Source organism: Motacilla alba, chromosome 14 (assembly GCF_015832195.1).
Source record: "Motacilla alba alba isolate MOTALB_02 chromosome 14, Motacilla_alba_V1.0_pri, whole genome shotgun sequence".
Lineage (NCBI taxonomy): Eukaryota > Metazoa > Chordata > Aves > Passeriformes > Motacillidae > Motacilla > Motacilla alba.
The window spans coordinates 4,437,417-4,451,735 of record NC_052029.1 but is presented as its reverse complement, the minus strand read 5'-3'; the positions used below and the strand labels follow the sequence as shown (position 1 = coordinate 4,451,735).

Here is a 14,319-nt window from a genome sequence, read left to right as displayed (position 1 = left end):
ATTCTCTGATGCTGTTAGAAAAGCTAAGCACAACCTCTGTAGCCAGTCAAGGTGCTAACTGAACCTTTTCGTTTGAGTCAGAATTTGAGTAGCCTACAATATGGGCTGTACAATTCCTCCTTATGGATCATCCCCCAAACCTTTCCATTTAAGATTCTGCTGGGATAGCAAAATACACAAATGTTGGAAGGTTCCAGCTGAAGTTGAAAAGTTACCACGATATTCTAATTTTTTTCCTCTTTCAACCTGATTCCTTTAGAAACTACAACTGTGTAGAGAAGATCTTTCTCCTTAATCTAAGATGGTACAATCACAAAATGAATGAGGTACTAGATTTTAAAACATTTATGCTTCTGTAAAATTATTTAATGGAAAATTAAATTCTAGCTCAAGATGCTATTATATTTTATATGCAATCAAAACCCTAATTTTTAGTATATATCTCTAGTAATCTTCAACAAGAGAAAATAATTTGAATAAAAATGTAGTGTTTTTCATTGTTTAATCATAAAATAGAAGATTATATCGTCCACAATATAATAAAACCCCCCCTCAGCTATAGAAGCTCACAATTTATATTTTGTGGTTTTTTACTCTTCACTCTAAATTTTCATTCTTTAATGAGCATGTTTACTATTAAATCAAATCTGTACCTATTCTATTTTAGGACAACCTGAGCACAAATATCAAGTATTACTCTCAGCTACTTGCCCAAAGAGAACTGTAAAATATATTGAAGTATTTCTGTAGACACTACTGCTTTAAAAAAACCTGAATGCTTCACACAGACATGTTAAAAATGTAAACTATCAGAATATTAGGATTTTATCAGGAGTAAGATTTAAGATCTGGTAGATATATAATTTACACATGACAAAACCTTCTCTCTCAAATTTCATAAAACCCTCGGTATAACCACAGAACATGTAACACAAATTGATAGCGGGAGAAAAAAAAAAAAAAACAAAAACCAAAACATATTTTTTTACTACAAGGTGTTATGAGCAAAATATTTTGGAATATGCCTTATTTCTATAAAAAAAAAGGCAAAAAAAAAAAAAAAAATCAGCTTCCAGTGATGAGGGGTTTAATCCAGACAACAAAGAGGTCAGTGGGAATTCCCCATAGTCTGGGGTGAGGTTTAAATTTGGTGTTATAGAAGGGGAGGGTGCTCAGAGCAGCACCCTCTGTGTGTGTGTGTGTGTGTGTGTGTGTGTGATGGATGGGAATGTGTGTGTATATATGGATACAGCACCATCCATGTATAAACACACCTGGGCCCTGCTGGGGACAGCAAGCAGCACAGGCTGTGGCTCTGCCTCTCGGGCAGGGCTGCCTCCCTCCTGCCCGGGCTCTGCTCACTGCACTCCCAGACACGCTCGCACAAATACCGCTGCCAACGTTCATAGCGCCAAAGGAACATTTCTCTTACTCCGATCGAGGATGCAATAATCAAATCATAAAACACAAAACCAATAGCCAATCAATGTGAATAGGTCTGCCCATAGGCTTAATTCAAGCAAGCCATTCACTGAGCTATGTGATGGATCTGTCAAATCCAGTACAGCATTACAGACATACCAGCAACACCAAGTGAACATGCAATGACAAAATGACAATACGCCCCACTGCCATGCTCCGACTCCTTCTACCTCAGGAATACAAAACTGGATGACCTTGCTAGTTTCTCTTACTTCAGACTTGGACAGAAATCTAGCAACTATTTTTTACTTTTTTTTTAAAAAAGATTCCATGAAAGATGAATAAGAGCTGTACAAACATTTTACTGACACCTGATTTAGTGTCTTTTGCTCATCCTTACAATTATTTTATCCAAATATGCTCAGTTTAGAGAGTTTGCCAGGCAAGTTCCAGACTGATGAAGAATATATTTAGACCAAGAGGTCTCCTTTTAGGACTTACGCTTATTGGAAAACTTATCAGAAATCTTTAAATCTTGGCAAGTTAAACATAATTTTTTTGATCCACTTCTGCAAAGACCTTCAAATCTGTATGTGCAATTTAACAGATGATAGATCACACAACATAAAAATTGAATTCAGAATTTGTATCCAGTGATTGTATCACTTCATAAATAAAACAAAATGTACCTGTTTCTTTGTTGTTTTTTGTTTTGTGATCCTAAAAATGACTGGAGAGATCTGCCAGGCCTACCCCTGTTGTGAAATGGGGTTTAGCAGTACATGATCGGTCTCGACAAATACTTTGGGGCTTGCACTGATTGGTTTAATGGTATTTCCTTGCCACCTGATTCTCCCCTGTATATCTGCTCCTCACCTATTTCCAGCAACATTTCCAACTGTGACAAACAAGGATACCATTGCATTTCTTCAAATAGAGCCCTCTCACAGTGATCATTATCAATCGACTTGGTCTATTGATTCTGAAGTCCCAAATCTTTCTGTTAACCTTTATTTTTAATTCACCAAAACATGTCTCCAATCTAAAGATTTCCTCTTTACATCTCCTGAATTAAGAAGCCTTTCAAATATGGAACATTGCAATTCATAATGGGTATGAGTGGTGACCAAAAAAAATAAAGCTTTCCTTATTGTAAAAATTAGTATGAATTACTATTTCCATTGTATGTCACTGCTTCAGTGGTACTCAATTTCTTTGGGCATCATTTTTTATACACACAGTAAATGAAGTTCATGTGTAATTAAATTAAATAGGGCCTCATATGAACACTAAATAAGTGTATAAGGAGATATGGAATCTTCAGTGCTGTGAGAGGAGAGCAGATGATAATTATATTGAGAAGAGCAGACACAAGCAGTGGTACTGAAGTGTACTTCAGCACCTTCAATATTAATAATTTCACAAAAGTAGCTGAATTAAATTCATTTTAAAATGAACAAAAAGTTAATCAAATTAAACAAACTGTAGTTGAGAATAATCAGAGGTATCCATGTTTGCACATAGTTTCCCACATGCAAAGAAATGTTTGAGCAGATTATTATTTGTTTTGTTCTCAGTGCTAGTTTTGGGATTCTCTCGTAAAGAAATTCAGTTATGAGATTTGTAATTAGGACAAGAAACCATATTCATTTGGGGAAAGCAGATCGAAGATGAGGGTTAACTGCATTTGAAAAGAAAAATAAATTTTAAAAAAATCCAAAAGATATAAAATTCATTTAAGATATCTATAATTATGCAAGTGAAGACAGGTTGTTGCAATTCTAATTATGCACAAAGTGTATCTGAAAATTAGACAATTTTTTCCAAAAAAAAATTAAGGATTGTAACAACTGCATTACGACTGAAGCCATCTCCAGATTTCTTTACAGCATTTAAGAGCACTATCTTCCTAAAGAAATCCTTTACCTTTTTGGGCAGCATAACTCTTTGTGGTGTTGACTCTCTGCCCATAGCAGAACATGTGACCAACTGATATTTTATCTTACAGCCTTTGATCTGGTTTATGAGAGGGTAACATCAATTCATAATGAAAGCATTTAAAACTCAGCTTGATATAGTTCCGTTCCTGTGTGTAATGCATAGGTTTAATTAATAGAAATAAACAGCCTATCAAATGATCCAGGGACACCTGAGCGATAGCTGGCAAAACCTGGCTCACCACAGGAGCTTATTTAGAATTTTGTCCTTTTGGTTTAGTAGGCTTTTAGAAGCAGGAGTTGTTTTGCATTACAGAAAAGCTCACATAAAAACCCTAGAGCTGTGACATGCTAACAAACCTTTGTGGAAATGAAATGAAACTACTGAGTAGCCCTTCACCTGTGCAGGTTCCCCTAAGTAGAAATAGTACATTGCCAACAAAGTGCACACAGCACAGATCTAGTTGATATCACTGACCCAAAATCAATAAAAAGTAGCTTGCTTACCTGTCTGACACAGCATGCCTCAGCCATACATGCAAATTACTTTATTCACATAACTTTAAAAAAATATATCTTCATTACCCAGAATAAGCACTTGAAAGGCAAATATGCATGCATAGCATTGTAACATTCATACCATGGGACTTGGTTCTAAAAATACAGAATCCATGAACAGCGCTTCAATCGAAGAAATTGTGCACTAGAATTTCTTACTCTCTTGATTTCTTCAAGAAACAGAAGCATTTGTAACACTGTCTAATTTAGCAGTTAAAGAAATTTTTCAATATGTATTTAAGGCTTAAGAAATGATTTCCATGATTCCAAGGGAAAATTTTCTTGTATCAGGTATTGAGAAGCGTGACCTTACTTCTCACTGCCATCATGAAGCAAATTATTTGTGTGTCTCTGCCATCAAATACACCCTCCCTTTACAAGGGAACACTCCTCAAGGACTTGAAAAATATTAAAGATAGATTAGATTTTAAGGGTGCAGTTTGTGAGGAAAATGTAGGATAATCCTTCCTTCTAATTACAAAAAGCATGTCCACACACTGCAAAGACTTAATTTTATGCAATTTGATAAAACCCTGTTCCTACTGAAGTCAACAGCAACTTAGGCATTGACTTCTAAGGGATTCCAATATCCATCTTCCAAGAATACACACTAATATATTGGACATCACTCTTAGTTTATAGAATTTAAGTCTTTGAATGTGCAGATTTTAATAATCTTCCACTCCTGATATTGTTTCCACCAAATGTGGTTTACATTTTGAGGATAAAAACACAGAGCAAAAGAAAATATTTTTTTCAAGTATTGAAAAAAATCAAATGCCTGGGAAGAAAGCAAATGGGAAAAAAATGCTATTTTGCATTGGACAGTTCAAGCTTAGACACAGTTAATTCTCAATTTCCACTGACAAAAACAACGTCAATGAGAATTGAGGGCACTCAATAGGTTCAAGGTTCTAAATCAACTGAAATAATACTCCTAAGACAAATAATGATCCTTAGTAGCAGACCATCATGAATCTGTACATTTATTCATCTGCATTGTACAAGGGTCACAGACGTTAACTGGATGATCTACAGCTCGGGAATGTGCACATCTCATGCCTGAGTCTCAATTAAGGCCTAAAGTCTCTCAATTTATGGCTATTCATGGATTATAATAAAACAGCCTGCTTTGGATATCACAATTATCTGCAGAGCAACAAGACAGTTATGAGACTTCAACAAGGCAAATTTAGAGAATCAACTTCAACTTCCACCGGTCAAATATTTGTGAGCAGGAGAGGAGCTCTTACCTGTCACTGTAGGCAGCTGCAGTGGCAGTGGCAGGCTGGGCATACCGGTAGGCAGCATAACCACCCTGAAACACAAACTCATGCTCTAACTGCATTGCCATGGCACCTTCAATCACATTTTGCAACATTTGACAACAGTTGAAAGAGTACAGTCATGCTGCAGTTCAGTTAAATGCATAGGAAATACTGCAGTGAAATGGGAAGGGAAATATTTTGGTGAATCGTGAAGCAAAATGGAGCACCACAAACTTTTTAAGACTTGTCCCAGAGATCAGGAGAAAGCAATGAACTCTATTGATCAGTGTAAGCTTTTTTACTAGACTGGATTATTACTGGATTCTACTCCAAGTTTTCAAGCAGCAATTGTTCATATGAACAAAGTGAATGTATATTCACAAAGCAGTGCTAAACTTAAAAGCCAAACTCAGCTAATAATCAATTCTTTTTTGGTACAAAATATGATTTATCATGCCTGGTTGATTAAACCTATGAATTTGTGCACTCAATTAACACTTAATGTTACATAGGTTTCCAATTTATACATAAAATTATAATGAAGAAGCAAAATTCTCTTCCATGAATTAACATTCAGTTGTATGTAACAGTAATTCCAGCTGTTCAATTAAGCAAACAGGACAAACAAACACACATTGGAAAGGAATTGAGTGCAGTGATGCATTGATTATCAAACTGTGAAAACAGCAGAGCTTCCTGTTCAATGGACCACGGTGTTATATCAACCATTTCCAAATGATCTCAGCATGCCAATTAACAGCCCCAGCCCAGCCCCGCTGATAACACAAACACGATTTACGTCCCAATTAGAATTCTCCCCCCAGCACCCTCTGGGACAAGGGCTGCTGTGGTGCCTTCCCCACCCCCCCAACAAAGAGCTGAACAAGACAGGATTCAGCTCGCTCAGCTTTGAATAAAATTCACTCTTTTGCTGAAGTGTTTGCTTTAATGGATTGGTTCTTTGCTATTTTTTTTTTTTTTTGAAGTCTGCATTCACCCCAGATATTGTGCTGAGGCAGGAAGAATAGGCCACGATGTGCCAGCCTTTACTGTAACAGTAGAATATTTCTACTGCAGTAACTTTTGTGGGTTTTCTAGTTTGATTTTGCAAATAAAAATTCGCTCTTTTCAGAAAAGCAATCTGAACTACTTTTACAAGCTATTTTCCCCTTCTACCACTTTGCTTGGCAGAATGGCTTTCATCCCTAACACATGTAAACCTTTGTGAATTTAAGATTTGAAGCAGGTTGGGTTCGGAAATCAATCGTTCAGCTGACAATGCCACATCACCCTAAGAATAAACACAAGTTTTACATTCGCTGACAGCTCACTGGAAACTCCAGGCTTGGAATTGTCAGCTTATTTGAAGATTATTCTTTCTGGTTTTTTTTTTTCAAGTGCTCATACAGACAACAGGACATGTCCCTTCCTGCTCCTGGCCAGCTCCCTGCCAGCAGCAATTGTGTCACACAAGCCCTGGGATCAGGCAGGAATGAGCATCTCCTAAACCTCCACGTGCCCTCCTGGTGCCCTCCTGTGCTCCCCTGTGCACACACAGATGCAGTGAGGCAAAACACCTTCTCATTTCAGATCATTTCATTTTTATAACCCAGCAGAAGGCTATCACTGTCAAAAATGTACAACAGGCACACACTGCTGCAGACATGTACACACAGACCTTTGGATATCAAATAATGTCACCAGGTACAAACTGAGCCAAGGCTGAGAGGAGAGGAATTCAAACTGCACACTTGGGTTGGCCTCTGTCAAAGTGAGAGAACTGAGAGACGCTACAAACTTATCTGTTCTCCCCTCCTGGTTTTTGAGGGCTAAATATTTGGAATGGTCTGCCCAGGGAGGTGGTGGAGTCACCATCCCTGGGTGTGTTTAACAAAGCCTGCATGTGGCACTGGGTGCCAGGGTTTAGTGTGGTGTTCGGGCTGGGTTGGACTCGATGATCTTGAAGGTCTCTTCCAACCTGGTCATTCTGTGATTCTGTGAAACATGACACCTTTCCCCTCCCCTTTTTTTCTCTTTTTTTTTTCCCTGAGTGCTGATATAAGGAAGATGCTGAACTTGTTTTCATGATCCAGTACTGGCAGTGTGTGGCAGATCTGAAGTCTGACATGGTTCTGTTCACCAGGGTGTCCACTCCTAAAACCCCGGATTCAAAAGAGAGTGCCACTCCAAGTGAATCCAGCTCTACATATGACAGCTCCTACCACAGGATGGAATTAAGAACAGGCAACATGAGCAGTTCTGAATGGGAGAAAAATGAGACAGGCTGTGGCTACCGCGGCTGCTCTGAAGTCTGGTGGGCTCTGTGAGGACTGGTTTTCTTTCCTTTGTTTAACTATCACCAACAATTGGTCAGTGTGTGATCAGAGACCCTTTCTTGCTCCCTAAACACAGGAGCTACATTCGTTTTATGCTTACATTTTGATCTGCTTTCAAGGAATTTCTGCTGACCAATGAAGCTCGACTCTGAACTTTATTAAGATGTTTTGGATTCAGCAATCAGTCTGACATTTATGAGAGCCCTGGCAAGAATGAGTATAAAGCAATACAAATAAAAAGACTGAATTTGCCTGCATTCTCTGGAGAACTAAAAAAAGCAGGATGTATTTGGGTATCAGGGAAAATCTAATTCCCTGCCATCCCATGTCATGAATTCATAATTTTAAAATAAACTATCGTAAATTACACATTAAAATATGCTTAAGCAAATTATTTTTATGGGGCTTGTGTTCTGCAGTTTTGGTGTTGTACCAAGTTTTCTCATTGTTTTACTTCAATTACTTCAGGTGATTTTTGATTACTGCAGGAAGAAAATACTTGGAGGTACACTTTACACTGGAAATTGGGGTGGGATGCCAGTTCAAACCCCTGAACTCAACTTCTGTAACAAGATCTATTTCACAATTTTTCTCTAATTTTGAACTTGGCTGATATTGTAGGTGAAGAATACACCAGTAATCTTCACTACATCTCTTGAGTAACATTATATAATTATCCTCACGCCTTAGACTATATTGCAAAATAAAACAGTCAAAACAAAATTGTGCAATAATTACACTTTAAAAATTAACACTTTTCAGTCCCTAAGTATTAGAAACGTTTTACAAATTCTTTTTTTTCCTCTTATATTTATATTCAGGCAGAAAGTACCTGACTTTGGATCATTATTTTCAAAATAATAAATTCAGATATCATAATGAGGAAATGTTTACTGCCTTATCTGCGCCCCCATGTTTGCTACTTGCAGAACAATGATAAAACAGTGTTACAGCAGCTTAAGTAGTTTTAAAAATGAACAATAGTATCACTATCTGTGACTTTGTGACTGAAACTGGAAAATAAAATGCAGCTGGTGGACTACTTTTGCCATTTGCACACACAGAATCCATTTTCTCACATATTTATTTGAGTATCAGTGAGATTTGACATGAGCCTACATCCAGCACGGTGAGGTTTTTCCATCAGTGGAAAGGAACCTCATACCTGTGGTAACTTACTGCCACACGCTGCTCTATAAAGAAACAGAAACGGAATGATTTCAGCGAGGAAGGAAGGATGGAAAGAAAGAGGTAAGGAAAGAATTTAGGCAAATTCCCCAGAGCAATTCATTAAGGATTTCCTTCTCAACGTTTTATACACCTCTGGCTCAGGCAAACAGAAAAAGAGCAGTGGGATCTGTCAGAGGTCAGTTGGTCATTTTTATAGGGAAATCTTCATCAATTTTAGAAAGAAATCACATGCATTTTGAATAAGGTATGATAAAATGGAAATGGACAGAAAATTAAATACAACGGAATTTTTAAATAAAGTGTATGTATCTGCAGTAAGGATAATTTCCACAAAAACGTACCCAGACAGAATCTAGAGATTACAAAACCATGTATACATGTGGGTACCTCCTCAAAAACTAGCCAAATCACTTTTCCTCATGATCTCAGATATAATGAACCACAAAGTGACTCTAAATGATGAGCATTTTTTTCCTATTATCTACATATTTAATATTTCATATGAATGTTGAGAGTTAATTTTTCTCAATTTATACTTCCTATACTTCCTTTCACTCAAGGATCTCTCAGAGTATTTTGTGAACATAAATTAATCAAGGTTCCAAACTTCTCTAGTATTGAGAATTAGACCTGCCTTATTAACTACAAATAGAAGAATGGTATTAAAATTTGCACGAATTAAACTCAGAGCTGCAGAATATAGAAAGTGTCAGTTCATTTTCCTCCACTCACATACTATTGGGATTTAAACAGTGTTCGTTCTGCCCACTGAGTACAACTTTGACTGGGAGAATTAAAAATAAATAAACAATCCACCTCCAGTTCATGCTACCTCAAATTGTGGATCTGAATTGTGTGCAAGGTTTGGGGTGTTTCTATATATTTGTGTTCCCAGAGGTAGCTGCTGCCTCAGAAAAAACTCTTGGTAAAATATCCAGGCACCACCTGCACTAATCCCAGCCAAATACAATCACCAGCATTGCTCTGGTACCTTTGTGAATGTACCTTTAACATCACAAATAAAGATGAGATCAAAAGATATTTCATCCCCATCTAGCCAAACTTTTAAAAAGGCATCACGGAGCGTTCCAGCACACAGAGCAGTGGAAAGAACAACCCACTGCTGCCTGGGGACCCTTTTGCCCTTGGCAAAGTGATTTCTCCTCTTGCTCTGTTTCTGTGAGTCACAGGGAATGGAATGGCACACCCTTCCACTGGCAAACACAAAGAATCCTTGGTTCTCCAAAGCAAACCTTCAGTGCTATCTGCAAACCCTTGTTTTTCTCCTCAGAACAGTGCCTTTCAAGGGACCAGATGGCTTCCAGGGACTTCCACCTGGGGTCAGGGGAATGCTGGTTAGGTAATTACCTCCGCTTTCCCCTTGGGAAACTAATAAATCCTCCATCCCCAACTGCATCCTGGCTTTGAGCTAAAGGTGATGGCAATAGTTACTAGGAAATAATCTCATTCCATACTCCTGACCATAAAAATCTGCCTTATTCTTGCCCAGCAGCTCAAAAAAAAGATAAAAGAATTAAAAAATTAAAAGCTATACATATATATTTCACCATGGATTCTCTCCAGCTGCAGTATCACAGGTGCAGAATCCTGGGGAGTTTAGAAAAGCTTGCTGTGAGCAGTAAGACTGAATAATGGCCATGGTTAAACCATTGCCGGGGGTTTTTGGAGCTGGTGGTGACAGCGTGTGGAAGGTTCTCATCTTCTGAGCCTTCCCACATTTTAGGTGTGGATTGATGACTGACATATTCTGAAAACATTCTTTATGACAATGGTAATAAAAAAAAAGGAACAGATTTAAGATAAAGCAGAGCTATTATTCTAACTGCATATTTCTGAGACTGTTACTATTTTTTGCTTCATTTTGTGGAGTGTATTTTCTTATTTTCACAGGTGTCAATCTTCATCTAAGAACTTCTATATTTGCTGGCAGGCAACTTTAATTCTCTTTTAATGACTTTTTCTCTTAGTGAATCAATACTTAATTTTAAAAGGTCTTCCTTACTTCCTAATAATCTCCTTTATTTTTCCTACTCAAAGGCACATTTAAAAGGGAATTCAATAGCTCAGCTATTTCAGAAGGATTATTACATTCCATATAGAATTATATTAAATATAGAATATATTATATTACATCTAGAATCATAGCTGTTGATTTTTCACTTTAGACTGTACTTCCCACCTATTTTTATATTCCTAATCTCTTCTATTCCACTGGTTAGTATTGAGCAGCTCTGGATATTTGCTGTTCCTGGTTCACCCTGCAGTTTTTACCCAACCAGTATCTTTTTGTGTCTCCCCTCCCTCCCTTCCCCTAAATCTGTGGTTTCTCTCACCAGAGGCTCTGTTGATCCCAAGTTATGCACAGAACAGCAGAGTCCATCAATTGCTTCTCAATGTGATCAGAGCAGGGTGAAACCCACTCTGATGTACCCATTAATGCATATATTTAATCTGGCTTTTCACTATTGTGTGCCTCTTGTTTTGCTTTCTGTGGTATTTCTAAGGCTCCTTTCCCTCCAATCTACCATTAAACCCTACATTGTTTAAATGTTTTTTCTCCTTTTTTCACAGAGCATTTGTCATTTCACAAAGCTTCAGCTTTGCACTTAAAATGAAAAGCTGAGTGGAACTATGTCATAAACAATTGGGATTTAATAAATAACTTGGTCTGCTGCAAACTGCTGCACTAAGAACTAATACACTGTGAATTTTAAGGTTTCATTTGATTTATGCCATTTCTTTCTATATCTCTCTCCCTCCTCTGCAAATGTTTTTTTATGCAAGAAGGCACAAATGTGAAGAAAAATTATTTATAAAATAAAAAAGATTTGTATATTATAAAGAAACTAAATTTCCAGAAGAGTGTTTTAATTCTGTCATCTGCTATAAAAATAAACATTCTGTTGCATTAACAGAACTAAGATATGCAATCAGAAATGTGAGGCTGCAGCTGAGTGAAGCCCAGTGTAGTTATTCCATTTCCTAAAGCACACAACTAACTACTGCAGACAACAAAACTGTGGCTATATTAGAAATTAGTAATTTATTCAGTATTTTTCTCATTGAAACCATCCCCTATTTGGAAACAAAACATTGAGGTCTGTGAGAGGGTGTGAGGACACTTAAAAATAATATTGTCAATCACCAGTGAGGCACTCCCGGCTTTCAGCAGCAGTGGCTCCCAAACCTACAAACTGCTCCAGGAACATTTAGTTCCCACCTATTCTCTCACCCCGAGCCCTCCTGAGAAGGATGTCTTGTAGCCCTGCAGATTTCTGGGCTGGTAAACTGAGCAAAATGGATGTCAAACTCTGGATGGTTTGAAGGAATGTTGCAATTGGAAGCCACGCTTGAAGAAATTCCACACTGCAACGTGTGTCCTACACAGCTCAAAAACTGGGCAGAGCATGTTTGGGTGAGATCAGAGCCACTTATTTGGCTTGAGCAAACCTTTAGCCAGGGGGTGATTCTTGTGTTGTAAACAATATCTTACTGATAGCATCACTGACTACATAGGGAGAGGACTTTAACCCTCACTGATTTATTTTAAATATGTTTTTAAGCTGCACAAATGAATTTTCAGATAAGGATCAGCCTTTCCACCTCCATCAGAAAAACAAAACCTACTTCATCCATAAATTCAAATTGTTTTCCTTCTTTATATAAAACTTACTGCTAAAAATCTGTTCCCTTGGGAATAGTTCTAGAAGATTGCTGATAATGAACACAAGGGATGTTCCCTAGCATTGCCTATTTAATTTTTAATATTGATACAAATTTCAACTCATCCGTCTCATTTTATCTCAACTGAAAAAGTACAAGTAGGTTACAGAAAGTTGTCTAGTGAAACAAAGATGATACCTGTAACTTAGAATCAGACTGTCTTATTAAAAGAATAACAAAAGTAAATATTGCATACTATCAGTCAAATATTTTATATCTACACTAGGTATTAGAATTTTAGAAGAGTGAAATTTCGCCTCAGCCCCCTGAAACCTCTTGCATACTCAGACATATGGAGACTCTTTGCATACATTCAAGATAAAAAAGAACTTGGCAAGAAAAAACAATGTAGGAAAACTTGAAAAAATAGCAAAAATAAAAACAAACATATTATTTAAGATGAAATAGGTGAACAATTAGGTGCATAGATAATGATGGATCCAGAACTATGAATTTTTCCTAACAAATTATCTACTTGTATTGTGAGCAGTCTCTACCCGTCTCCTTTAAACTGAAATTAGTGGATTCTAGAAGTGCAATTTTTGGCAGTCTACTCAGATTACAGACAAACATTGCCATATCCTAAACTTCTGTGCCATTAATCTCTACTATCACCATGGCTCCCACATATCCCCACTGTTGGCTGGATTTGGGAAACCTGCATCTCTCCATGAAGTACTTTCATACTTCAAGTATTAATAATATTCAGCTTGCCTTGATTTTTTTTTTTTAAGAGCTTTTGGGGATTTGCAAAAGAATGTTTGTGCTTTGCTTTATTTTTTCTTTGAACTTCAATTAGGAAGGGAGACGCCCCTCCACACACGCACACACATTTCTCACATCTTTTTGCATTCATTCAGCATTTGATTGAAGAGTTAATTCAGCTCCACTGAACAATGATAGATGTAATGAACAGAAAGGTCTTCCAATGTGAGAGATATTCTTCTCAATTCTTTCTGACAGGCAAGGGATGGTAAATAGACAAAACAGAGTCAAGCTAGGCAGCAAACTTGTAAAAAGAATGACTCTGGTAATGTACAAGGACAGCATGCACATCAATGAATACTTACATAAATGTCTGCACCATAAAATCCATCCTGGTATACAACACTGCAAGGATGCACACACAAAGAAAAACATCCATATTAGTGCATTTCCACATGCAAATGCCACCAACCCCTGCACAGCTGAGGTTAGTCTCTCACAAGAACAGAGGGGAGGGGGAAGGAAGGCACTCTTCACATTGGTTAAGGAGGTTGGTAGCAATTATCAGAAGTGATACCAAATACATCATCTTATCAAGTATGCCAAATGCTTAGTCAAAGGAAGGCAAAGCATGGCAGGATTGGAAAAGACTTTGGATAATATCTGGGGGCTTTTTTTCTTCCCTTGTTTTTAGTTTTAAGAAGCCACATATTGACAGAGTTTTTTCTTTCCTAGAAAAATTTTCAGTGGGCCAATCTTACATCCAGTTTCAATACCTTTGCAAAAGCCTAACTCTTGAAGCACTGCTTTCTCATCCTGCAAGTAAGCTGACCTTCTGAAAGAAAGGGTTACCTCTCACTACTTAGATGGCAAAGAAAACACAGCCTCAGTTTAAATGGTGAGAGGAGTTGGTGAAATAATTAGACTGGTGGTGTTCTACCCACTGGGTCAAATCTCAATATTCAGTCTACACAGAGGTGAGAGAACCCACAGGTACTGCACTGTTGGCTCGATGCACATTACCAATAGTGACAACTGATCTATTGAGAATTTCAGGGTGCTATTCTTTTGGGGAAAAAAAACCAAAACAACAAAAAACCTTTGCTACTTTAGCATTTTACAGCTGTGGCAACCATGCCAGTGGTTCTGAGCTCCCCT

General features: G+C 37.5%; 1 protein-coding gene across 43 annotated transcripts in view; it reads right to left on the bottom strand.

The window, feature by feature from the left end:
• RBFOX1 (RNA binding fox-1 homolog 1) overlaps positions 1 to 14,319 on the bottom strand; it is a 1,167,310-nt gene that overhangs the window by 25,547 nt on the left and 1,127,444 nt on the right. For 39 of the 43 annotated variants that reach the window (XM_038151507.1, XM_038151462.1, XM_038151474.1 and 36 more), the window contains 2 exons: positions 13,527 to 13,566; positions 5,171 to 5,235 (listed from right to left, as the gene is read on the bottom strand). In XM_038151507.1, coding sequence (XP_038007435.1) covers positions 5,171 to 5,235; positions 13,527 to 13,566 — 105 coding nt within the window. The remainder of the gene's footprint in view (positions 1 to 5,170; positions 5,236 to 13,526; positions 13,567 to 14,319) is intronic. The other 4 variants (XM_038151470.1, XM_038151471.1, XM_038151472.1 and 1 more) reach the window with 1 other exon arrangement.